The 23,124-nt window shown below is 35.7% G+C and overlaps 2 protein-coding genes across 2 annotated transcripts; both read right to left on the bottom strand.

The window, feature by feature from the left end:
- Positions 1-2,773: 2,773 nt before the first annotated feature.
- On the bottom strand, positions 2,774-8,486 carry LOC110460030. The gene is made up of 3 exons (XM_021512729.1): positions 8,353-8,486; positions 3,661-3,863; positions 2,774-3,271 (listed from the first exon to the last, which is right to left on the bottom strand). The coding sequence occupies exons 1-3, from the start codon at positions 8,484-8,486 to the stop codon at positions 2,889-2,891; spliced, it is 720 nt and encodes a 239-aa protein (XP_021368404.1). The 3' UTR covers positions 2,774-2,888.
- Positions 8,487-18,578: 10,092 nt separating this feature from the next.
- On the bottom strand, positions 18,579-22,677 carry LOC110460032 (hyphal wall protein 2-like). Its single transcript, XM_021512730.1, has 5 exons — positions 22,652-22,677; positions 21,961-22,317; positions 21,239-21,838; positions 20,091-20,901; positions 18,579-18,869 (listed from the first exon to the last, which is right to left on the bottom strand). The coding sequence occupies exons 1-5, from the start codon at positions 22,675-22,677 to the stop codon at positions 18,579-18,581; spliced, it is 2,085 nt and encodes a 694-aa protein (XP_021368405.1).
- Positions 22,678-23,124: the final 447 nt, after the last annotated feature.

Genomic DNA, 23,124 nt, shown 5'->3' on the forward strand with positions numbered 1-23,124 from the left:
CCGACCTTGCCCTCCACGAGGGAGTTATTTTTGGAAGTTAATTTCGAACTTTTCTCTTTGCTCATTTTGTGAAGAATCCAGCCAGGCGTGAATGTATTTGTTGATTGTATGGGAACCTGACAACAGTCGGTAGATTCTATAACATCCTCATTTTTTGACATGTCGTCAGAAACTAAGGAATGGTGGATTCGAGACGCGTGAAACTGATAGCGTTTGAAGTGAGTGATCTTGCGACGGAGCACAGGTTCGTTACAAATGTCTGAAATGTTTATTTGTGCTTTGACTCATATCAGTAGGTCTGTAACATATGTGTCAGTAGGTCTATAGAATATGTGTATTTCAGACATTTGTAACGAACCCCTGTTGATCAGTGCAGTGTAACAGACGATATTTCTGATAAATTGCATGAGCGTTAAAATTGTTTCCATTGCCGGCATTGGTGATTTCAACCGATGTGCATTTTGTACGATATTGCAGACCTTGGTCTTGTTTTCGTTGTAATAAAAGTGTTTTTTATTTTATTTTTTATTTTGCACATAAATTTACAATGACATTGTCAAATCTCACAATGCCCAGCGATATTTCAGCAGCCGTCATGTTTATTTATATTGGATATTGTAGTTCCGGTCAGTGTTGTATTAATACGCTAAGAATTGTGTCTCGTGATGCATGGTAATTAAAGTCCCATCAACGACACAGCTTTCAAAGAGGCTATATAGTGACAATGCCATGCAAATGTAAATATTAGGACATATTTCGTATATTTGTGTTTGACAAATAATGACTTACAAAATCATTTATTTTCCAATCTAAATATTTTTCGGCTTTTGTTAATGAAACTTGTCCAAACCTTGTAATATATTGTCCCCCCTTTCCGACTCTGAAATTAAAGAAGGTTTAATTGTTATTCGAGAATTGAGTTTTGCAAGCAGAAAGAAACTAATAAAGGCAGCAGCAATATCTATAGCAATCACACTAAGGAACCATGCACTGCCGATCCTACGATTGCCAATGCCACTGTTTAGGAATTCTTAATGCAAAGGATCAAAATAAAAATTAAATAGATTGAGAAAACAATATAACTCTAAGCCCTACAAAGTCATTCATAATGTCTCATCTTCAATGAATACCGGAACATACTATAAATAGAAAATAACACTTTGTAGTAAACCCCGACTGTGACAGTGGTGCCCGTTATAGTATAATGAGGCTGTCAGTGGTATGCTCACTTACATCTTGTCTTCGATGATAACTGGGTCATAAGGTCTCAACATACTTTGTCTATCTCTGTTTGGACCTGTCCTATGCTACATAATTGTCTCGCCCGAATTGAAGTTAAATTCCTCACTTTGCTGTTACTGTCATCCAAGCTTCTAATTCAGCTGCAGGCTATTTTTGTGGTGTATTCTGGCCAGTATCAATCCGTACCCGAACCACCTGCATCGTTGTTGTTTTATGATGCTCTGATATAGCCAAGCTTTATGCAGAGACATAATATCAATACAAACACCACTTTTGTTCGTATTTGATCTTCTGAATCTTTAAAAAGGAAGCTGTTTTGATTGTTTTTTTTACTTTTATTAAATTTTGATTTTTAATCATTATCCTTCATCAAGTGAGATTATGGAAATCGTTAATTCATTGATATTTCAATGATCACTAGCTTACACGGAGTAATATTCAAATGCCGTCTATAAATGTTTTATATTTTAATAGGAGACTTTGATGCGTGCATTTATATGAACAATGATACAAACAACGGTATTTAATAACTGCTCTTTAATTATGAAAGCGACAGCTATTTTAAAAAACATTATAATCTGAGTATACTGCACAATATCATCACAACATTGACAACACCGTACTACAAGGACACGCAGATTAACAAGACAGTAAACACACTATTACACATTTATATAGGGACGAGATAGCAGGCAACAATAATATATAGATTCCAAAACAGAAGTGTCACGGTTTATTCTTATTGACACCAGTTCGTCACAACGCATGATGTATATCAACTGTGTTAATTTTAGAACCACTAATCATCACCAGGACGATTCTAATACCGGTTCAATTATTTGCTTTTCTTTTTGTTCATAGTTTATTGCAGTGGATGTTTTGATATCAATGCTTGAAGCGAGATGAAAAAAATGTCATTATTATTGCACAAAACTCTTGTTTGAATAATGATTGGTTAACTTTGCAAAATATGAAAATACCTAGGACTCTGAAACGAGCAATACATTCCGTTGAACACCTCTTGATATAACACTGGAATAGTTTAGATATATTTTTACCACTCTCCATCTTAAAAATTATATTTAAAAAATGATTAAATTATTGAATAAATCAAACAAAATAAAAACAAAATATCTTCAACAAAGACACGAAGCTACACACTAATAATCGATGTTTTACCGACCCCCTCGGTTTCTGTAATACAGATAACATTTAACAAAAATATCATGGGGAATTTATCTTCGTATGTTTTCCTAGAACTGCATGTCTTATTGTTCTTTACGATCCCTACTTAGTCTTTTCAATTTTATATATTTTACGTTCAATCGAATTGATGGTTTTTTGTTTTGTGATTAATACAAACCGAAAAGATTTAAAAATTTCAAGAAAGGAATATAATGAATATAACATAATTAAAGTATAGCTATTTGACCGTTTTTCAATGTTATCTATTTTACATTCTTTCGAATTGATGATTTTTTGTTTTGTGATTAATACAAACCAAAAAGTTTAAAAGTTCAACGATGGAATATAATGAATATGACCTACTTAAAGTATAGCTATTTGTCCGTTTTTAAATCTAGTACACTAACATTAAGAATGCATTTCTCGAAAGAAAAAGAAAGGCAGGGCAAGCATGTCTAATATTAAAACAATGTTTTAAACACTATGATGACTCTCGGTAGGTCCAGCACAAAAATTCCGCCGAATATCAGAGTGAGAAGCCCTATGCCTAAGTACCCCACGTAGGCAGAGGAGGGTCGAGGGTCTCTGACACTAGTCCTCTTCCTTATCGTCGACGATAGCATCTCTTCATTTACTTTCGTTTCCTTCCTCAGGGTGTCAAGTTGTGCCTGTAGCTCCTCAGTGATGTTGACGACAGGGTAGATGTCAAAACTAGGACTGTCATCACAATCACAATGACATGTAGTGGTGTCGATGACGGTGGTGGCTTCAGTAGTGACAACTGTTGTGCTTTCCGTTGTCGAGAGATCTGTTGTGATTTCTGTTGTAGGGACAGTTGTTGGCACTATAGTAGTAATCAAAATAAATGAATAAATAAATACATTGTGCATCAAAAAGTACGTGTTTTCATTGATAAAGTTATTCGAATTGTATCGAAATATTTTAAAAGTGTCCCCTACCGTTAAGAGTTCCAGGGTAACGGATATAAATAATGTAGTTTCATTTGGTATGTGGTAGTCTGTCGTTGTAGTAAATAATTAGTAAATACTTCAGTCAAGGAAGAATCATATTAGCTCCAAAAAATATTACTATCATATCAAGGCATTAAATTACTTATACCAAAATGTTTCTGAAAACAAGTCATATCTAGTCAGTAAATGATCCAATAAGTGATAACTTAAAACTATTTTTAATTGATTCATTCATTGATTCTGTGAATGGAATTACACAAACCGAAAGGTGTGGAGCACACTGCTATTGTGTCCTGGGTACAGTAATAATCGTGCCATTTCCTTGTGTAGTCAAACACCCCGATACATTCCTGATCAGTCCCTCCTGGCTGACCACTGTCCCACACGTACCATGACTGTAGGTGACCAGTGCCTTGTATATCCAAATTATTAGCGTCGAACTTTGTGTAGCCAACATAAGCAACACTGGAAGATGTAAAACAAGCTTTTCATGTGACAAGTTCATTAATTGAATAATTAACGACTTCTTGGCTTAATGAATGATTAAAATATTCATGTCAGGAAAACAGTTCACAGCATAAGTATTGGTAACATGAAATGCAGTATCAAGTAAATCAGTTGATAATGAAGAATTTATCTATTAAGATTTCAAAGAGTTTTTTTTTTTTCTGAACATTTTCTTCGGATTGGTAATTGATAAGTATGAATATGAAACTATTTTCTTAACACAACCTATAAGGGTTTCTATGTAACGTTTCGATGACAACATGTAGTATGGTATGCACTCTGTCACCTTCATCAGACAAATTACCATTGAAGCGTATGTACACAAAGGTGTAAAATGTGTACGAGTTGTCTAAATTTGATGTCGGTTGTGCTACGCTGTAAGCGCATTTACAATTAGTTCTTACATATGTACTAAAATGACTCGATTCAGGTACGCTTCTAAATCGAGATAAACTCTCGCACATCTATGACAAAGTATTAAACAAAGAGTAGCTGAATCGAGCCATTTCGGTACACTGCGATGTATTCGTCCGCGCGTTAAGGGCTTGAAATTGACAATCTGCATAATAAATATTCAGTTTTGTCGATATATGTATTGTTTTGATGTTGTCAGATAGTATCTGATGGTGTAGATAAAATAAAATCATTACTGTGAAATACGTTGTCTTCTTGGTTAGGACGGACTACATTTTATTCGCGGAAGCTTTAGTAGTGTAGAGGCCAATTTTATTTGAGGCCCGAGACGGGATACTTGTAGTCTTTAGTAAAATTGATTTTGTTTCTCACGTCTCGGTTAGGATTAGGTTACAGAGACTGAGCCCTCGACTGAGATTACCCGATCTGGCTCAGTTACAGGTAATTCATTTTAAAAATCTGCCTCACACTGCGGTAAGAAGAAAACAACGTACAAATCCCCCTCCATGGATGAAACCTTATGCCTACTGGTTTAGCGTTAAATAACACACATGAGGGTTCAAGATCAATATGTTTTCGATGAGCGGGACTATTTATTTTTGTTAGTAAGCATCATATATTTACGTGAGAACATGATGTTTTCGTAAAACAAACATCATGTGGCATCTCAATACATACGTTGAATGCTGTTTTTTGCGTCTGTTTAATGTACATGGTAATTGTCATGGCGTGACATCATATCAACATATAAGGCCATACTCTTGTTACTGGAATTTAATATGTCGTGCTTAATATGTTACAAATTATCTGTTGCAATTGTAACTGTTCAATGTAGCAAAACACTATAAGTGAAACTCATTAAAAGTTTTTTTTGTGGACCCTTTCCTATTTGTTATATTTTGTAAAATACGTTGGAATACTTCAGATCGCCATTCTTTTGACATTTATTTCCTTCTGTGTAATGCAGTTTATGTTTACTTTGTTTGGGTTGCTGTTTAGTTTATAAGACTTTTAAATAATAGTGTTCATGCATCATATCTAGAAATTATTAATGTTGAATAGAACCGTTTAATTATATGATTTTTATTCCTCTGTTAGATTTTGCCACTTTTTTTCTTTTTTCCAGCGGACATAGTACTTTCTGAGACTACACTAACTGACAAACTTAATGATATTCATTGTAAGATTGTTTAGCTTTAAAATACCATTTTCTTCTTTTCATTTTCCTATACAACTGTTAATATGTACTTAACTTTCTGTTAAATTCTTACTAATGAAAATCCTTTATTAATGAATGCATTACCCGAAAACTCATACCAGGAACGAAATGTGGCATAGTATCTGATACTGAAGACAACTGAGTTATATCAAAGTATTCTAAGTTCATTATTCATTCTATTTATTTACTTTTATCTCTTTATAAAATGATTGCTGAAAATATGAATTCTCAAACTTTCCTTGATTCATGCATCTAAAGACGATACCAAACCAAATTATTTGTGAAGAATGTTAATACCAATTAGTGTGATAGGAAATAATGAAAATAACAGGTTTCTTTGAAGTAAACACCTCACGGTACATGCAGCATATTGTTTTCAGTGGCGGTTTTTAAATTAGCTGAAATAATCATACATTCGTTATTGGAATTAACCAAAGTAAGAATCAAGAATTCATAAAATAAATGCGTATGTTACGTTAGATTATATCAAGACAAAGTTGCTTCGGCTTTGATTTAGTATTTTCCAAACGTTGCAAATCTCGAATTTAATAGTCTTTGATAAGAAACCAACATATGCTGAATTATTGAATTTACAGTTGTGGGATAACACAACGTTACCCGAGTTGCAGTGTGCGCACGATGTGAGCATGATCAATGAAAAACGATAAAAGCGGTAATTTTGGTGGATTGTGCTATCACACAACTATAATTTGATGTCTTTTTCATTGCATACAAGACATCAAGACATAGTCCATCTGATTATTTTAACCTGACTTATCTTTTGTGGAAAAATTTGGCAAGTGATTTTCCGTTTTCATTTTATTATCAAGCCGCTTACAATAAATCCAGGAAAAACGGTTCGATAGTTATATGCATGAGAGATTTCCTCCTCGACATGGCTCATTTGTTAACATTTACATTACATAAGAAGGCACTTAAAAGAGCACGTGCATAATACATTTTTCAAAAAAGCATGTAGGTGCATGGTCATTTATAAAATGTTAAATGGTAAATAATACTGCGTTGCGGAATAATTTGTATAATTAAATGTTAACAAGAGTACCGCAGGGCGGAACAAAATACGCCCGTCGAATGTCATATAGTGTTATATACTTTCTTTCATTGAAATAAGATCTGCATCATTTTAATTGTGGTTAGCTGACATGCTATAAAAAAATGAAGGAGAAAATCTCCGGACAAAAAAATCAAATACTGAAATGAACAAAGGGCAATAACTTTTGAAGGAGAGACATAACTTCATATCATGATTATAATGTATACCAAGTTTCAAAGAGAGTAGTCGAAAAATGTAGGAGATTGCCGGACAAACAAAAGTATACGCCGGACGGACGGACAACCCCATACCATAATACTCCCGTCAAATTTGACGGGCATATAAAAAGGGCATTTAATAACCACGCTTGTATGAACGCGGATCAGTTATATTCCTATTGCATGGCGGCCACAGGGTTCCATGTTAATGTTGACGTTACCAATATGCATTCAAACCGGCATGAATATAAAAAAGCATGCCGTTCAACCATGTGATTTTACTTTCAATTGTTGTTATATTAATTACTGCGTTTTAAAAACGTGTCATCCATAAAGCAACATAAACGAAACAGCGCTATTCAACTAAAATGTGCATCCAATATCAATAGAAGTCATTTTACAGTTTTGTGATCGCATAACGTACCAAAAAAGCGTGCCAATATCGTGCATACATTGTGCGCACACCGTTCGCACATCGTCCGCACACGGTGCACACAACTTTACGATTTAACAATCGTTCGTCCCGTTGTGCTCTTCTCTCCGCACAAATGTGCGATTTTGTACAATTGGTTGATAAAATCAAGGAATGAAAACAAATCCGAAAGTAAGTACATTATATACATTGTATATTTATTTCTTATCATATTAATTAAGCATATGTTCAATTTTACAATGCGTGTTACACAGTGTTATATATAGTTACCGTTAGACTGTTAACAATAGGATTGGCTCCCAGGTAACATAACAGGTAAGTGACATTTAGATGAGTGACCGGAGTTTTACCTGGCCTGTACCTGAACAGAGAGCCGATGTATGATACCGTATGACCATTATGAAAACACAGGTAAATTTTAAGTATTTGTCATTTGCATTGGATTTGACCTATAGCTCCCCTTCACCTGGATTTTCACACCTTGACTACTTACATTAGTGCCCCGGGTAAGGATAACTATGGTCCAGGTACATGAACAAAATGGCTATTGACAATACCATATGTGGTATAATTTTACATGTGTCGATTTTGGTCGTTTAACAAACATCGAAAACACCGTTTCTAAATTTAAGAAAATGTAGATAGATAAATCAGCTAATATGTGAAGCTAGAATATAGAAACATATTAAAAAAACCAAGTTAAGTGCTTAAACACACGAAACCATATATAATATTAATCCATTCCTCAATTTACAGTACACCTTCCACGATTGTAATCGCACAACTTTCCTCCATCTTGCGCCAGCAATAATCGTCCAGATTTGTATCGTTCACACATCGCGCACACATCGTGCGCACATCGTGTAACATTGTGTGATCCAACAACTCGAGAACCGGATAGATATATTCTTCACGTTATTCGAAGCGATGTTTTTATACTCTCATTGACCAAGTCCAACACGTGCCGTTAAAGAGAAACCAAGTTACCTAGCGAGTTTGTGGTACATGTATTATAGTCTAACAAACTGCGTTACTTCTAGGTCTGGTCATGCTCATATAGTGAGTTTCAGAACAAATGTCAAAACAACACAGTGAATCTGTAAACTTACCCACTGTCACCTGATGCGTCCATTAAGGCCATAACAACCTCAAGGGCTGCTTTATTGGGGATGTAAGCAAGTTTACCTTCATCTTTCTTACATATTTCATCACTGTCAGCGGCATTTTGTTTTGAGGATATCATCCAATAGGAAATTTGACCATGAATGGGATCCGTGTAAACATAGTTCGACGATGAATAGGTGTGATGGGCTGGATTAAAATAATTAAAATAGTATTACAGGATGATTAATTGTCATTTCGGATAGTTAGTTCAATTCACCTTCAAAAGAGCTTTTGATATTGAAAATACACAAAACGACTTCCATAAGAATTATCTTATCTTATTTGAAATCATACATACCATATGTGGAAACTATCGACATTTGAATGGAAAGTTCACGTTGCAACTTTGAATCACTACTTCCTGTGACTTGCTAGCAACAAATAAGGACGACATTGACGATGTTCAAACTGATGGGTATGCACGCTAAAAGAATGTCTGTACATTATGTAGTGTAGACGTTAAAAAATGATTATGCTGCTATTTCTATATATAAACGGTTATTTGGCAATCAAGTATGGGTGAATGTTTTCTCAGTTGAAAGTGATATCATTGGTTGGAAGTGGTTATTCAGGATATGCAAAAGTGTCTTTTCTTCCCAAGGAAGAAAGGCGTCCCGCTTTATTAAGACTGTGTGCTATTCCTATTGGCTTCTTTATTTTAAACAGACAAACCTCGGCTGCTTGGCGAATCAAGACCTAATATTCACAAGATAGGAAATGTTCATCACTGCTGTTTTAGGCACTGCTCGTGCGCCTTGGTCTTTAATATCATGATCCTTATCGGTTAAGATGCCACATCCCTAACAAAACAAATAATACCTTTCATATCGTGCATCACATCACACAAAAAATGCCAAAAGATGGTTGCCATTTACTGGTATTCTCTCAAAACATGGAGAAAAAACATTTCGGCTTTTAGATTTTTGACAAAGAGAGCTAATGACATATTACATTCCCTTTAAAAACGTATTCTTTGGATGTGACTATGCCTAAAGATAAGGGACATGGTTTTGAGTATAAACCACGTATATTATGATTTGCTCCTTTTCAGATAACTGAAAGTTACTTTTGCTGTTTGAAAAATGCCTTATTAATTAATTATCCATATCATTTCCGACCAGTTTTTCGTTGTGTTCTGTTCACTTGTTTTACGAGCAACTCCCCTTGGGAATGTATTAACAATCCCTGCTGACCACCACCACGTTTGTACTTACTTAAGTCGGTATTCCACGACTACAGAGTTTGGCTATATTACGTACAAACACAACCACTTCATTAACACTTTTAAATGCGATTTACATTAAAATGACCACTACCAAAACATATCACGTCATCAACTTGTGTCATAAATTACTAGGTAGATTTATAGTTTTCAAGGTGGTTTTTATCGTACAAATGTACCCAAATTAAAATACATATACTTATTTATCATTGCTCAAAGGATACAAAAATGAAACAGCTTTGTATTGGATAAATCATAGCATATTATTTATCTGACGTTATAAACCACACCAAATAATTTAAAGTTATTATTAAATAAAAAGTCTTTACCTTGTACATGTAGTATACAAAACAACAGCGTTACGAACGAAGTTCGTTCCATATAGGAGACCATTTCATTAGGTACTTTTATTCTAGAACCATAAAATTGCCCTCTCCGATATATTTTAATATCTCTGTTTTTCTACCTATCTACAAATCTACACTATAGGTGAATTATTTAGGAGATTCGGATTGGCTGAATTTGAAAATCCATTCGTTTATATATTCAACACAAACGGTAACTTCCGTAGTTGTTTCTGAAATGCGTCTGTGTTTACTTTAAAGTCAATGTATATACTTAGTGGTCATGAATAGAGATTTCTATTATGAATGCATACATAACATGCTTAGTAATGTTGAATTTTATGCTTCGGCAAGTGACGATTTCGATGCGGAAACCCGTAGATTAATCAACGAGCTAACACGGACACATGAAGCATGCCTACATGAAAAGGAGATAGATTATCTTGTCAATTTTATGCATAAAACTAGTTATTTCTATGGTTTGCCTAAAATCCACAAAAGCTCTATTATAAGTAAAGCTATAGAAGAACAAAACTGTACATATATTGAAGTTGAAAATCCTACGGATTTGAAGTTTAGACCCATAGTAGGCGGCCCTAATAGTGCAACGCAACGTTTGAGTCATCTTGTAGACCTCATTCTTAAACCTTTATGCACAAGTGTAAACAGTTATATCAAAGATGATTTTGATTTTCTGAGCCGTTTATCTAAACAGGTCCCACATAATGCTAAACTTGTTTCTTTTGATGTTGTTAGTTTATACACTAATATACCGCATGATCTTGGTATTGAAGCTGTTAAATATTGGTTGATCAAAAAACGAGAAAAAGTTAATTCTCGTTTTAGTAATGAATTTATACTGCAAGCTCTAGACATTGTCCTCAATCGTAATTCTTTTTATTTTGAGCAAGAATACTTTCAACAGATTAAGGGTACAGCGATGGGAACTAAAGTTGCCCCTACATATGCAACCTTAGTTTTAGGATACTTAGAGGAAACACTTTATTCTAAGATTGAGACAAAGTTTGGGGAAAACTTTACTGAATTTATCAGAAATAATTTTTTAAGGTTCCTTGACGATTGTTTTGTTATATGGCCTTCTGATAAGGATTTAAATGAATTTCAAAACCTATTGAATTCTTTACATCCTTCTATTTGTTATACGATGGAGTGTAGCGAAACGTCTTTACCTTTCTTAGATGTTTTAGTTCAACTAGATTCAAATAAGATTACAACGGATTTATATTGTAAAGCTACAGATGCACATAATTATCTAAATTTTTACTCTAACCACAGTAAACACACTAAAGTTAATATTCCATTTAATCTTGCCTCACGGATTGTCACTATCGTCAGTGACCAACAAGCTCAAATTGCTAGACTAAGTCAACTAAAGCAATACCTTAAAGCTCAATGTTATCCTACTGAGATAATAGAACATGGTATACAGAAAGCTATTGAAAAGGGACCCTTTACTTCCCGTCTACAAAAACTAAAGGATGAATCAAAGTTAGTTCCTTTTGTTTCTACTTTCAATCCACGGAATTGTAATATGTTTCCTGTGATAAAGAACAAATGTGAAGAGTTAAAGCAAAGTAGCAGGCGTATGAGAAACATTTTTAATAAACATGCTATTTTACACTGTAGACGCCAACCTAAAAACTTGAAACGTATGTTGACATGTTCTAAGTTTGATAATTCTTGTGTAACACCAAAAGTATCCAAATGTAAGACACCAAGATGTGCTACATGTCCTATGATTATCGAGTGTAATACTTTTATTTTCAAGAATGGTTTGAAATTTACTGTGAAGGTAAATATGAATTGTAAATCAAAAAATGTAATTTATGCAATCGTTTGTTCTAAATGTGGTGATTTTTACATCGGTCAAACCGGTAATGAACTCAGAACACGTATGACTGTACATAGACAACAAACTAGAACTGATTCTTTACGAAATCTTCATGTTAACAAACATATTCATGAATGTGCTGGAGATAAATTTAATGTATTACCTTTGTATCAACTATTTTCATCAGACACTATTTTAAGAGAAACGAAAGAAGACCAACTAATAAAAATATTAAAACCGAGTCTCAACAGGCCACAATAAAATTTTACGCCAAATTGTCCACCAATCTTGTGTACTTCGTGACGTCACGTTACTATTGTAGTGTGATGACCTGTAATTGTGACGTCACGACGTTGTTCTCTTTTGAATAAACCTGAAGAGCCCTGTGAAGGGTGAAAGCAGCTAGTTTTTTAGTCGGTCGTTAATTTTATTTTTTCTATATACTTAATGGTATATCCTATACTGAACAACGTTATTACGTTTATGTTCAATTATCGTCTCGGCATATTTCTGTCTTCTCAATTATAAGCTTTTAACTGAAAATTTTACAAAAATCTATATACATGTAATATTCTCGAAATGGTCTGTGGTAGCTCAATTATAAGCTTTTAACTGATAATTTAAAAAAAAAAATCTGTATGATATTATCGAAATGGTCAGTGGTTACACCGAACAATACTTAACTAGAAAGGTTTAAACTGAACGGAATCGTTCAGACGCATATGTATAATCATAATGAAATCCTACCGAGTGTTCTGAAATCGTCTAACCCTTATGAAGTATTAAGCTTGATAATTGACAGATTTGCTGAGATTTCATATTTCACCCGAAGGACTATAAAAGACAATCAAAGCCTCAATAATGATGGTTGTTTTTGCCAGATTCTACATTCAATATCAGCCTTCCACTGTTAGATAGCATCATAAGATTAGTCAATGTAACCTTCCGTCAATGTTTTAGGAATATATATACATATATGTATAAAGCTTAAACATAATTAAATATAGATATTTTTATTGATTGTTGAAATAGTGTACATCTACATCTCTATGAGAAAATATATACCTTTATTTGTCACTGTTGATTCATGTGCGACCATGTGCGATAGTTTAATCCCATTGTGAGTACGGAGGTTGATTGTTGGAGTGTATCCCATTGTGAGTACGGAGGTGGTTGATTACTTGAGTGTATCCAATTGTGAGTACGGAGATTGATTGTTTGAGTGTATCCCATTGTGAGTACGGAGGTTGATTGTTGGAGTGTATCCCATTGTGAGTACGGAGGTTGATTATTTGAGTGTATCCCATTGTGAGTACGGAGGTTGATCGTTGGAGTGTATCCCATTGTGAGTACGGAAGTTGATTATTGGAGTGTATCCCATTGTGAGTACGGAAGTTGATTGTTGGAGTGTATCCCATTGTGAGTACGGAGGGTGATTATTTGAGTGTATCCCATTGTGAGTACGGAGGTTGATTGTTGGAGTGTATCCCATTGTGAGAACGGAGGTTGATTGTTGGAGTGTATCCCATTATAAGTAGGGAGGTTGATTTTTGGGGTGTATCCCATTGTGAGTACGGAGGTTGATTGTTGGAGTGTATCCCGCTGTGAGTACGGAGGTTGATTATTTGAGTGTATCCCATTGTGAGTACGGAGGTTGATTATTTGAGTGTATCCCATTGTGAGTAGGGAGGTTGATTGTTGTAGTGTTATAGAATGTGTGGCACTCGCGTTGTTCATATACTCAGTCGAGTCACTCTAGTAGAACATTTATTGTATGACATAACATTGTCAACGAAGTCAGGATTTCAAGATATACATGTAGGTAATCGTGTTAGTCGGATAAAGCCCGGGTAATTTTTATTATCAAACAAATAAATAAAAAACGTAAGATTTATTCGACATACCGTTTTATGTTTAAGAATATATTATTATACTACTAAAAGTAAATTTAAAAATTTATTAAATAAAGTTTAAAAATTGACAATAATAATAATAAAAATATAACTAGAATAATGTTCCAGCGTTTCTGATCAGAATAGATAAAATATATTTCATGATACTGTTATTTTATCACGTCTACAATGCGATTTAGGAAAATAACTATATTATTTTATGCAGTGTATATAAATGCTCTTTAGGAAGAAATCCTCATTCTAGTCTAAAAAGAAACTCGTGTTTTACATGTTTGTATTGTTCAAAATATATTGTCTGATATTGCTCTTTTCTGGATTAGAAATGCACGTAGTATCATTAAAAAAATATGCATACACTTTCCTTTTCTTCTGTATTTTGATTTATATGATTGAAATAAAAATATGGTCAAACGATTACCCAGAAATATATTTTCTAACAAAAAGTTTAATTTGTCTTTTTATTAGATTTTCTTTGATTTTTATTTATATACAGTTATATTTACATTTGCGCTGCAACCCACTATTTCAATATTACCAGCAGAAATACATTTCTTTTGAGTATAAAAGATGAAAATCTCGTGAGATAACACGTGGTTTACTTATGACGTCATAGATTAACCTTGCTCAATGAGAGTCTTGTCGCTTCACTTCGGATAACATAGAGAATGTCAAACGTTCAAATGACTACGGTTAACTAGTGGCACCAAATTTATTAAATTAGGGCAGTTCCGTCAATGTCGTTTAAAGAAGACGAATATACAAAACACAGTAAACAAATAACTTATTTAGGAACAAATAAATCTATCTAAACAATTGTTCTATAGTAAAAATGTAGATATATGTATTGTACGGCGTTTTTCTTAATTTTCATGCCAGTATGAACGCAAATTGGTTACATCAATGATAAACATGAGGCCCGCTATGTAACCGTTTTGCGTTCATACCGGTATGAAAAATTAATAAAAACGCCGTTCAATTCCTATTTGGGATCGCACAAAGTTACACGATGTGCGGTCTGCGCACGATGTGTGCAAGATGTGCGCACGATGTGTGCAAGATGTGCGAACGATAAAAAATTGAAAGAGCATTGCTTGCGCACATTTGTGCGCACGATGAACTAATGTTTATGATAACGGTCGTGGTTGGTGAAAATTGAGGAATGGTTTAATAATATATACGGTTTTGTATTTAATCATAAAAACTTGATTTTGAAGTATGTTTCTATATTCTACATGTAGCTACAACTAATAGCTAATATTTCTGTCTATACTTTTTTAAATAAAGAAATGGTGTTTTCGGTGTTTTTAAACGCCCTTTATCGACACATGTAAAATTACAAGACAGTCCCGTATACAGGTTAACATAGCCACTTTGCACAGGTTCATGTACCTTGGCCGTAGTTATCCTCATACGGGGCACTTACGTAACTCGTCGGGGTGTGACAATCTAGGTAAAGGGGTGTTATAGGCCAAACCGTATGCAACTACATGTAACAAATACTAAACGCCCAGTTTTGTTTACATATCGGTCATACAGTATTACCTACCAGCTCTGTGTGTCAGACACAGGCCAGGTAATACCCCGGTCACTCATCAAATTGTTCTTTATCTCTTCTGTTACCTTGGAGCCAAACCCATTCAATCTAACACTGTGTAGCACGCATTGTAACATTGTACAATTACAGTAATACATACCGTGTACAATGTACATTATTGCATACATTACGAGCCTTCCGTTTATTTTTTTTCATTCCGTAATATTGATCAACAAATTGTACCAAATCGTACAGTTGTGCGATAAGAAGCGCACAACGAGGCGAACGATTGTTAAATCGCACATGTGTGCGCACCAGTTCTGGACGATGTGCTGACGGTGTGTGAACGAAGTGCGCATGCTATTTGTGGTGCGTTGTACGTGTTGTGCGCTCACATAACTGTACTTCATGTATTATGTGATCAAACACACGACACGACCTGTTACTCTTTTATTGGAAAACAACAAGGATATGTCGGAGAAACATTGCAAATAACAACCTTTATCTAAACAGAAAATCACGGCTGATTCAAGTGAATAGCCAGTCATATTTTATTTAAACGAAAACGCACGGTGACTCAGGTGATATTCAGGTACCATTATCATTAAAAATAATAATAAAGGGTCACATATTATATCGCTAAAATGCATAGTTTTGGTAATAATTCGATCAATAACGCAGTATTCAGCTCAAATACATGATGGCTTAAAGAAAAATGCGATGTACATTTTGATTGTTTTAATTATTTTGGCAATTTCATTTTCCAAAAAAAAAGGAAACTTTCCTAATTTGCGATCTCAAGTAACGAAAAAGTTCGTGTGAAGTCTTTTGTAACCGTACAAATTGTATATATGATAAAAGATTTTTTTCTTCTTTGATATTATTTTCCAGGAAGCAAACGATAAGTAAAGGTTTTGCATTAATTTAAAAAAATGTTTTCAGGATTTTTTTCCCTATGCAAAACTATCCCAATAGTTCATTTGAATACCGAGGTTCGTATTTGGTTGTCTGATACTTTTGAAAGCAGGGCTTTGAATTTACTTACTTTGTTATCGTTTTTAATCAATACAGCCGTTGTACATTTTATCATCTGCTTCTATGAAAACTTGCTTATCTGTCGATATTTCAATACAACATTAGCCTACACATAATTGCTTTCAAAAACCTTTTATAAATGTCGTTCAAAATAAAATCGGAAATTCGATTTTCGCATACCTTTGTGTCCTATAAAGTGTCAATAACCCTATACGAGCTGTATCTAAGTGCTTTTCTCTGATAATAAAAGCGACAGTCAGTTTGAAACCATTGTCAATATTCTAACGCGATCTAACAGACTACAAGACAATATCAACAAAATGACAATACCGTATACCATTAGACCTAAGAATCCAAATATAACAATATGAAAAACACACAATTGCAAGTGTACATATATATCGGGTCGAAGTATCAATGAACAATACGAACACAGTGGCGGACCCAGGGGGGTTGCCCTAGTTGCCCGGGCAACACCCTTTTTTCTGTGTCCAAAAATAAGAATTTCCTCTATTTCATATGGCATTTCCTTCTAATATCAACCATCCCTTAAACTATGATTTTCTATGGCTTCCCCTTGCCAGCAGTTTGAATATCTATATATGCCTATTGGTGTTGCCCAAACAAGGAGTCCACTGCTTATACTCTAAATAATAGGGATTAATCCTCCATTATCTATATATTAGTAGGGTCGTCTCCACCCGTCAAGTCAGTGGCCTGGTCAAGGCTCACTAGACTGACTCTCTAATCTAATGTCACGGTGTGGTGATCACCCTGTCAGTTGAGAGAGGACTATACCATCTGTTGGAATTAGGTATATAGGTAAAGTGTTATTTTAAAGGTACAGTCCATTTCATGATAGATAAACCTGTATTTTCACCTGTGGTTTCATATACACATGGTCATCAGGAGTGATTAATTATACCAATTAAACAATATAAATTTCAAAAATTTTAAAGACAATGAAGCACCCTCCTTAGCATCACTTAATCAGGTGTTGCCCTTGTACATATGTATGCGTACAGAGTCATAATTCATATTTATGACAAAATGAATCAATATGTAATTGCCAAATGCTTGCCTAAACTACATGCACATGAAGGTCATGACACAAACATCAACATTTTAACCAAAAACCTACATTTTAACCAAAAACCTGCATTTTTACCAGTTTTTTTTACAGAATTTCTTAAAATACAGATACTCTACGCTATACGATACAACCTGGAATAATACCGCAAACTCAGCAAACTATTCTGCACCTCACTCGATCTGTTTGTCGATGGAACAAATGTCCGATAAATTCTTGCTTTCTACGCTCGGCAGTGCTTGAAATAGTTTAGTGTTACATCTTTAGAAAAAACTAATTCGCTCCGCTCGGCGGGGAAATCGTTATTGTCACAATCTCATAAATCACGACGTTATGTATATTTTGAGTGCCAGAAAGTAGTATACATAATGTACTTAACAACCAACATGACATTTCTAATTTATTAGTTTTAGATAAGTGCCAATAAATTGTCTTTTTCTGAGTTTAAAATTTTGGGCAACCCCCAAAACTAATTCCTGGGTCCCCCCCCCCCTGTAACATGTCACAAATCTAAATCAAAACTGAACTGATTCTTTTTTATTTACATTATTTCTATTCAACGCATCAAGTACATTAACATGTTAATTTTATTGTCATCAACATACTCATGGAGATATTTTTCAAATTGTATTCAGTTATTTTGAAGAAAGCTTAATTTGAATATTAATAAATAACATTGATCACGTAGTACCTTTAATCCAACCACTATTCATGTCTAAAATATCTATTCAAACAAGTCAAAATCCAGCTCTTAAATACGAATTGACACATCTATTGTCAACGCCCTTGGTACATGTATCTGTAATATAGTTAACAAATACCAACTAAAGCTACCTTTGTATTGTGTTTACATAAATCAATTGTCGTTTTTCTTCACGAACTCAGCTTTTATCTATTTTACGTTCTTACAAAATGTGATATTGGTGTGGGGTTGAAAATATTCAAATATCTGTCATATTCAACATAAGACCGCTGAATGTTTCACGTTGAAAGTATTTTTTATGTCACTATTTTACATTCAGTACAGTTGCATTAAAAACCAAAAGAAGGAATAAAAACAAACATGTAAAAAACTAACAAAACGTTTTCAACACCATGATCACTCTCGACAGGTCCACCATGGAAATTCCCCCGTAATATTGCGGTCAGATGCGCTATCCCTAGATAGCAAAGTTAGCTAATTAGGAGGGACGAGGGTCATTGGTACTGGTCTTCGTTCTTATCGTCGACGAAAACATCTCTTCGTTTACTTCGGTTTCCTTTTTCAGGCTGTCAAGTTTGGTCTGTAGCCACTTAGTGATGTTGACGATAGGGAAGATGACAACCCTACGGCTGGCATCACAATCACAATGACACGAGTTGTTGTTGGTGGCATTATCACTGATGACAACTTTGACATCAGTAGTTACGTCATTAGTGCTGTCTGTAGTCCGATAATTCATGTTGCTAGTTAAGACATCTGTTGTGATTTTCTGTTTTAATGAACACAAGGAAATTCTTACTAAAATATGATACAACTATGTTTCAATATTAAGTACGATTTATTTGTAGTGAACTACTTGTTTAAATATATTTTTCTGTTTGTTTTTTGTTTTAAATAATACACATTTTTTTGTATAAGGTCCTCTTTAGATGTTACTCAAAATATCGAAATAACACAATGAATTTTGATTTGTGGTTTAATGAGTATTTTTTATTTACATTTTGTAGATAATAAGGAGTATGGCACGTTATCTAAAAGAAAAAGAAATAAAGAATGAATCGAATGATATTTTGTCTGTACGTACCTGTTTTAAATTGTTTCGAACAGAGTGCAGACAATATTGCTGAGCAACGAAAATCGTGGAATTTCCCAATGAGAATATATATTGCAATGCATTCCTGGCCGTCTAAATGATAAAACGATGCATACGTTCCAAGCTGTTCTGTTAAAAAAGCCGAGGCCTCCAAAAGAGCATCATCGTTCGGAATGTACACCAAGGTACAATTATCTAGCTTATAATTGGCTTCGCTAAATGTTGCGTCTTGTTGTGTGAGTCACCAAAGTCGACAGACACCTTATGTGGAGGATTGGAACCTTCAATTGAATTATCAAAAAAGATTTTGCTAGTGCATAAACAAAATATACATCAATGTATTCGTCATCATATCAAAGTTAATTGATGTGTCAACTGATCCCCATTTTTTGTTTATTGCGAGTACAGTTAAATGTTATTTAAACTGTAAATATTGAGCTTTATGATGCAAACATACAGGTGTATATTAAACTCATTAAACATAGTTGTATTGCTATAAGAGTATGTTATAGATACTCGGACAATATAACAATTCCGTGTGAGGTCTGTAGTATTTACCTTAACTGCATATAGACACACTGAGTAACTGTGTTCTACATCAAATTAGAAGTGGTGTCAGCAAATCAATGATGTATTTTTTAAGATGAAGACCTTTTCGACCCCGTGTCTGGTATATCTTTGTTATAAACTTCCTTTTTGAAAGCGCAACTCTAAAATATCCAATATAAGCCGAGGAGGGACGAGGGTCATTGGCACTGGTCTTCGTTCTTATCGTCGACGATAACATTTCTTCGTTTACTTCGGTTTCCTTTTTCAGGTTGTCAAGTTTGGTCTGTAGCTCCTTAGTGATGTTGACGATAGGGAAGATGACAACCCTACGACTGGCATCACACTCACAATGACATGCAATGATGTTGGTGACGGGGGCATAAGCATTGATGTCAACAGTGACGTCAGTGGGGATCTGTCGTAGAGACACATGTTGGGGATCTGTCGTAGAGACACCTGTTGTGATTTCAGCCGCAGATACACCTGTTGGGGATCTGTCGTAGAGACAGCTGTTGTGATTTCAGCCGTAGAGACACCTGTTGGAGATCTGTAGTAGAGACACCTGTTGGGGATCTGTCGTAGAGACACCTGTTGGGGATCTGTCGTAGAGACACTTGTTGGGGATCTGTCGTAGAGACACCTGTTGGCGATCTGTCGTAGAGACACCTGTTGTGATTTCAGCCGTAGATACACCTGTTGTGATTTCAGCCGTAGATACACCTGTTGGGGATCTGTCGTAAATACACCTGCTGTGGTTTCTGCCGTAGAGACACCTGTTGTGGTTTCTGTTGTAGAGAGACCTGTTGGGGATCTGTCGTAGAGACACCTGCTGTGGTTTCTGCCGCAGAGACACCTGTTGTGGTTTCTGTCGTAGAGACACCTGTTGTGGTTTCTGCCGTAGATACACCTGTTAGGGATCTGTCGTAGAGACACCTGTTGTGGTTTCTGCCGCAGAGACACTTGTTGTGGTTTCTGTCGTAGAGACACCTGCTGTGGTTTCTGCCGCAGAGACACCTGTTGTGATTTCTGTTGTAGAGACACCTGTTGTGGTTTCTGTTGTAAATACACCTGTTGGGGATCTGTCGTAGATGCACCTGTTGTGATTTCAGCTGTAGAGACACCTGTTGTGGTTTCTGTTGTAGAAACACCTGTTGTGGATCTGTCGTAGATGCAGCTGGTATGATTTCAGCTGTAGATACACCTGTTGTGGTTTCTGTTGTAGAGACACCTGTTGGGGATCTGTCGTAGATGCACCTGTTGTGATTTCAGCTGTAGAGACACCTGTTGTGGTTTCTGTTGTAGAGACACTTGTTGGGGATCTGTCGTAGATGCAGCTTGTATGATTTCAGCTGTAGATACACCTGTTGGGATTTCTGTTGTAGATACACCTGTTGTGGTTTATGTTGTAGGGACACCTGTTGTGATTTCAGCTGAAGAGACACCGGTTGTGATTTCAGCTGAAGAGACACCTGTTGTGATTTCAGCTGTAGATACACCTGTTGGGGATCTGTCGTAGATGCAGCTGGTATGATTTCAGCTGTAGAGACAACTGTTGGGGATCTGTCGTAAATGCACCTGTTGGGATTTCTGTTGTAGAGACACCTGTTGTGGTTTCTGTTGTAGAGACACCTGTTGTGGCTTCTGTTGTAGAGAAACCTATTGTGGTTTCTGTTTTAGAGACACCTATTGTGGTCTCTGTTGTAGAGACACCTGTTGGGGATCTGTCGTAAATGCACCTGTTGGGATTTCTGTTGTAGAGATACCTGTTGTGGTTTCTGTTGTAGAGACAGCTGTTGGGGATCTGTCGTAGATGCAGCGGGTATGATTTCAGCTGTAGAGACACCTGTTGTGTCTTCTGTTGTAGATACACCTGTTGTGTCTTCTGTTGTAGATACACCTGTTGTGTCTTCTGTTGTAGATACACCTCTTGTGGTTTCTGTTGTAGAGACCCCTGTTGTGGTTTCTGTTGTAGAGACACCTGTTGGGGATCTGTCGTAGATGCACCTGTTGTGATTTCAGCTGTAGATACAACTGTTGGGGGATCTGTCGTAGATGCACCTGTTGTGATTTCAGCTGTAGATACACCTGTTGGGGATCTGTCGTAGATGCAGCTGGTATGATTTCAGCTGTAGATACACCTGTTGGGGATCTGTCGTAAATGCAACTGTTGGGATTTCTTTTGTAGATGCACCTGTTGTGATTTCAGCTGTAGATAAACCTGTTGGGGATCTGTCGTAAATGCACCTGTTGGGATTTCTTTGTAGAGACACCTGTTGTGGTTTCTGTTGTAGAGACACCTGTTGTGACTTCTGTTGTAGAGACACCTATTGTGGTTTCTGTTGTAGAGACACCTGTTGTGGCTTCTGTTGTAGAGACACCTATTGTGGTTTCTGTTGTGGAGACACCTGTTGTGGTTTCTGTTGTAGAGACACCTAATGTGGTTTCTGTTGTAGAGAAACCTATTGGGGATCTGTCGTAGATGCATCTGTGATATCTGTTGTAAAAACCTCTATCGGGATATCTGTTGTAGAAACTTCGGTTGGGATTTCTGTGGTAGAGACATCTGTTGTGGCCTCTGTTGTAATAAAATACAACATACAAGACATTTCCTGAATAGTGTGAAAGCAAAGCGAAATATTACATATGTTATACACAAGGCTTCTTAGTTTCGTCACTCTAAGGTGCCGACTTCACAGCCGCTGCAGGTCAAACTACGGAAGTTATTTATACGGTTTCAGGAAAGTAAATTCACTCCCGCTTCCTGGTAAGAAGTCTTCAAGCCTACTAGGATCAACAACAAAATCGACCTGAAAGTGTCTTTGAGCAACAGATAATCTCGGAGACAAAAATTAGGAGCAGTAAGAAGAGACAAGTAAGTAAAATTAAAATATATATTTAGAGGTTATTACATGTCTGTTTTCATATCAGGCCCCATATTGGCCCGAGCTACTTGTATCAGGCCTAAGGGCCGAAGGTCCGCGGACCTGATATAGGTTGACGACTCGAGTACTGCCTCCTCATGAGACTCTTGTAGACGTGTGATGTGCTGTGTGCAGACGACAACAACAATAAACCTCTAAAATTTGAAGCGGTCACCGGACCGGACTGTGTTGAAGACCCGGATGCGGGCTGATATATCCGGAAGCGGGCTGATATCACCTGATACGGGCTGATATCGATAGGTTATTACACGGGCGGGCAATATCGACAATTGGAATAATACAGTATCACATATGCAATTTGGTCTAAATTTTAAACAAGTATATGATTACGATATATATGTTATCGGATAAGGCTTCTTTATGGAATGGTGTTTACATCCGTGTCTACGATGTTAATGCGTACATGAGCAGAAGAAAGAGTTTAGGGCATTAATGTGAGT

Source organism: Mizuhopecten yessoensis, unplaced genomic scaffold (genome assembly GCF_002113885.1).
Source record: "Mizuhopecten yessoensis strain PY_sf001 unplaced genomic scaffold, ASM211388v2 scaffold10303, whole genome shotgun sequence".
Classification (NCBI taxonomy): Eukaryota; Metazoa; Mollusca; class Bivalvia; order Pectinida; family Pectinidae; genus Mizuhopecten; species Mizuhopecten yessoensis.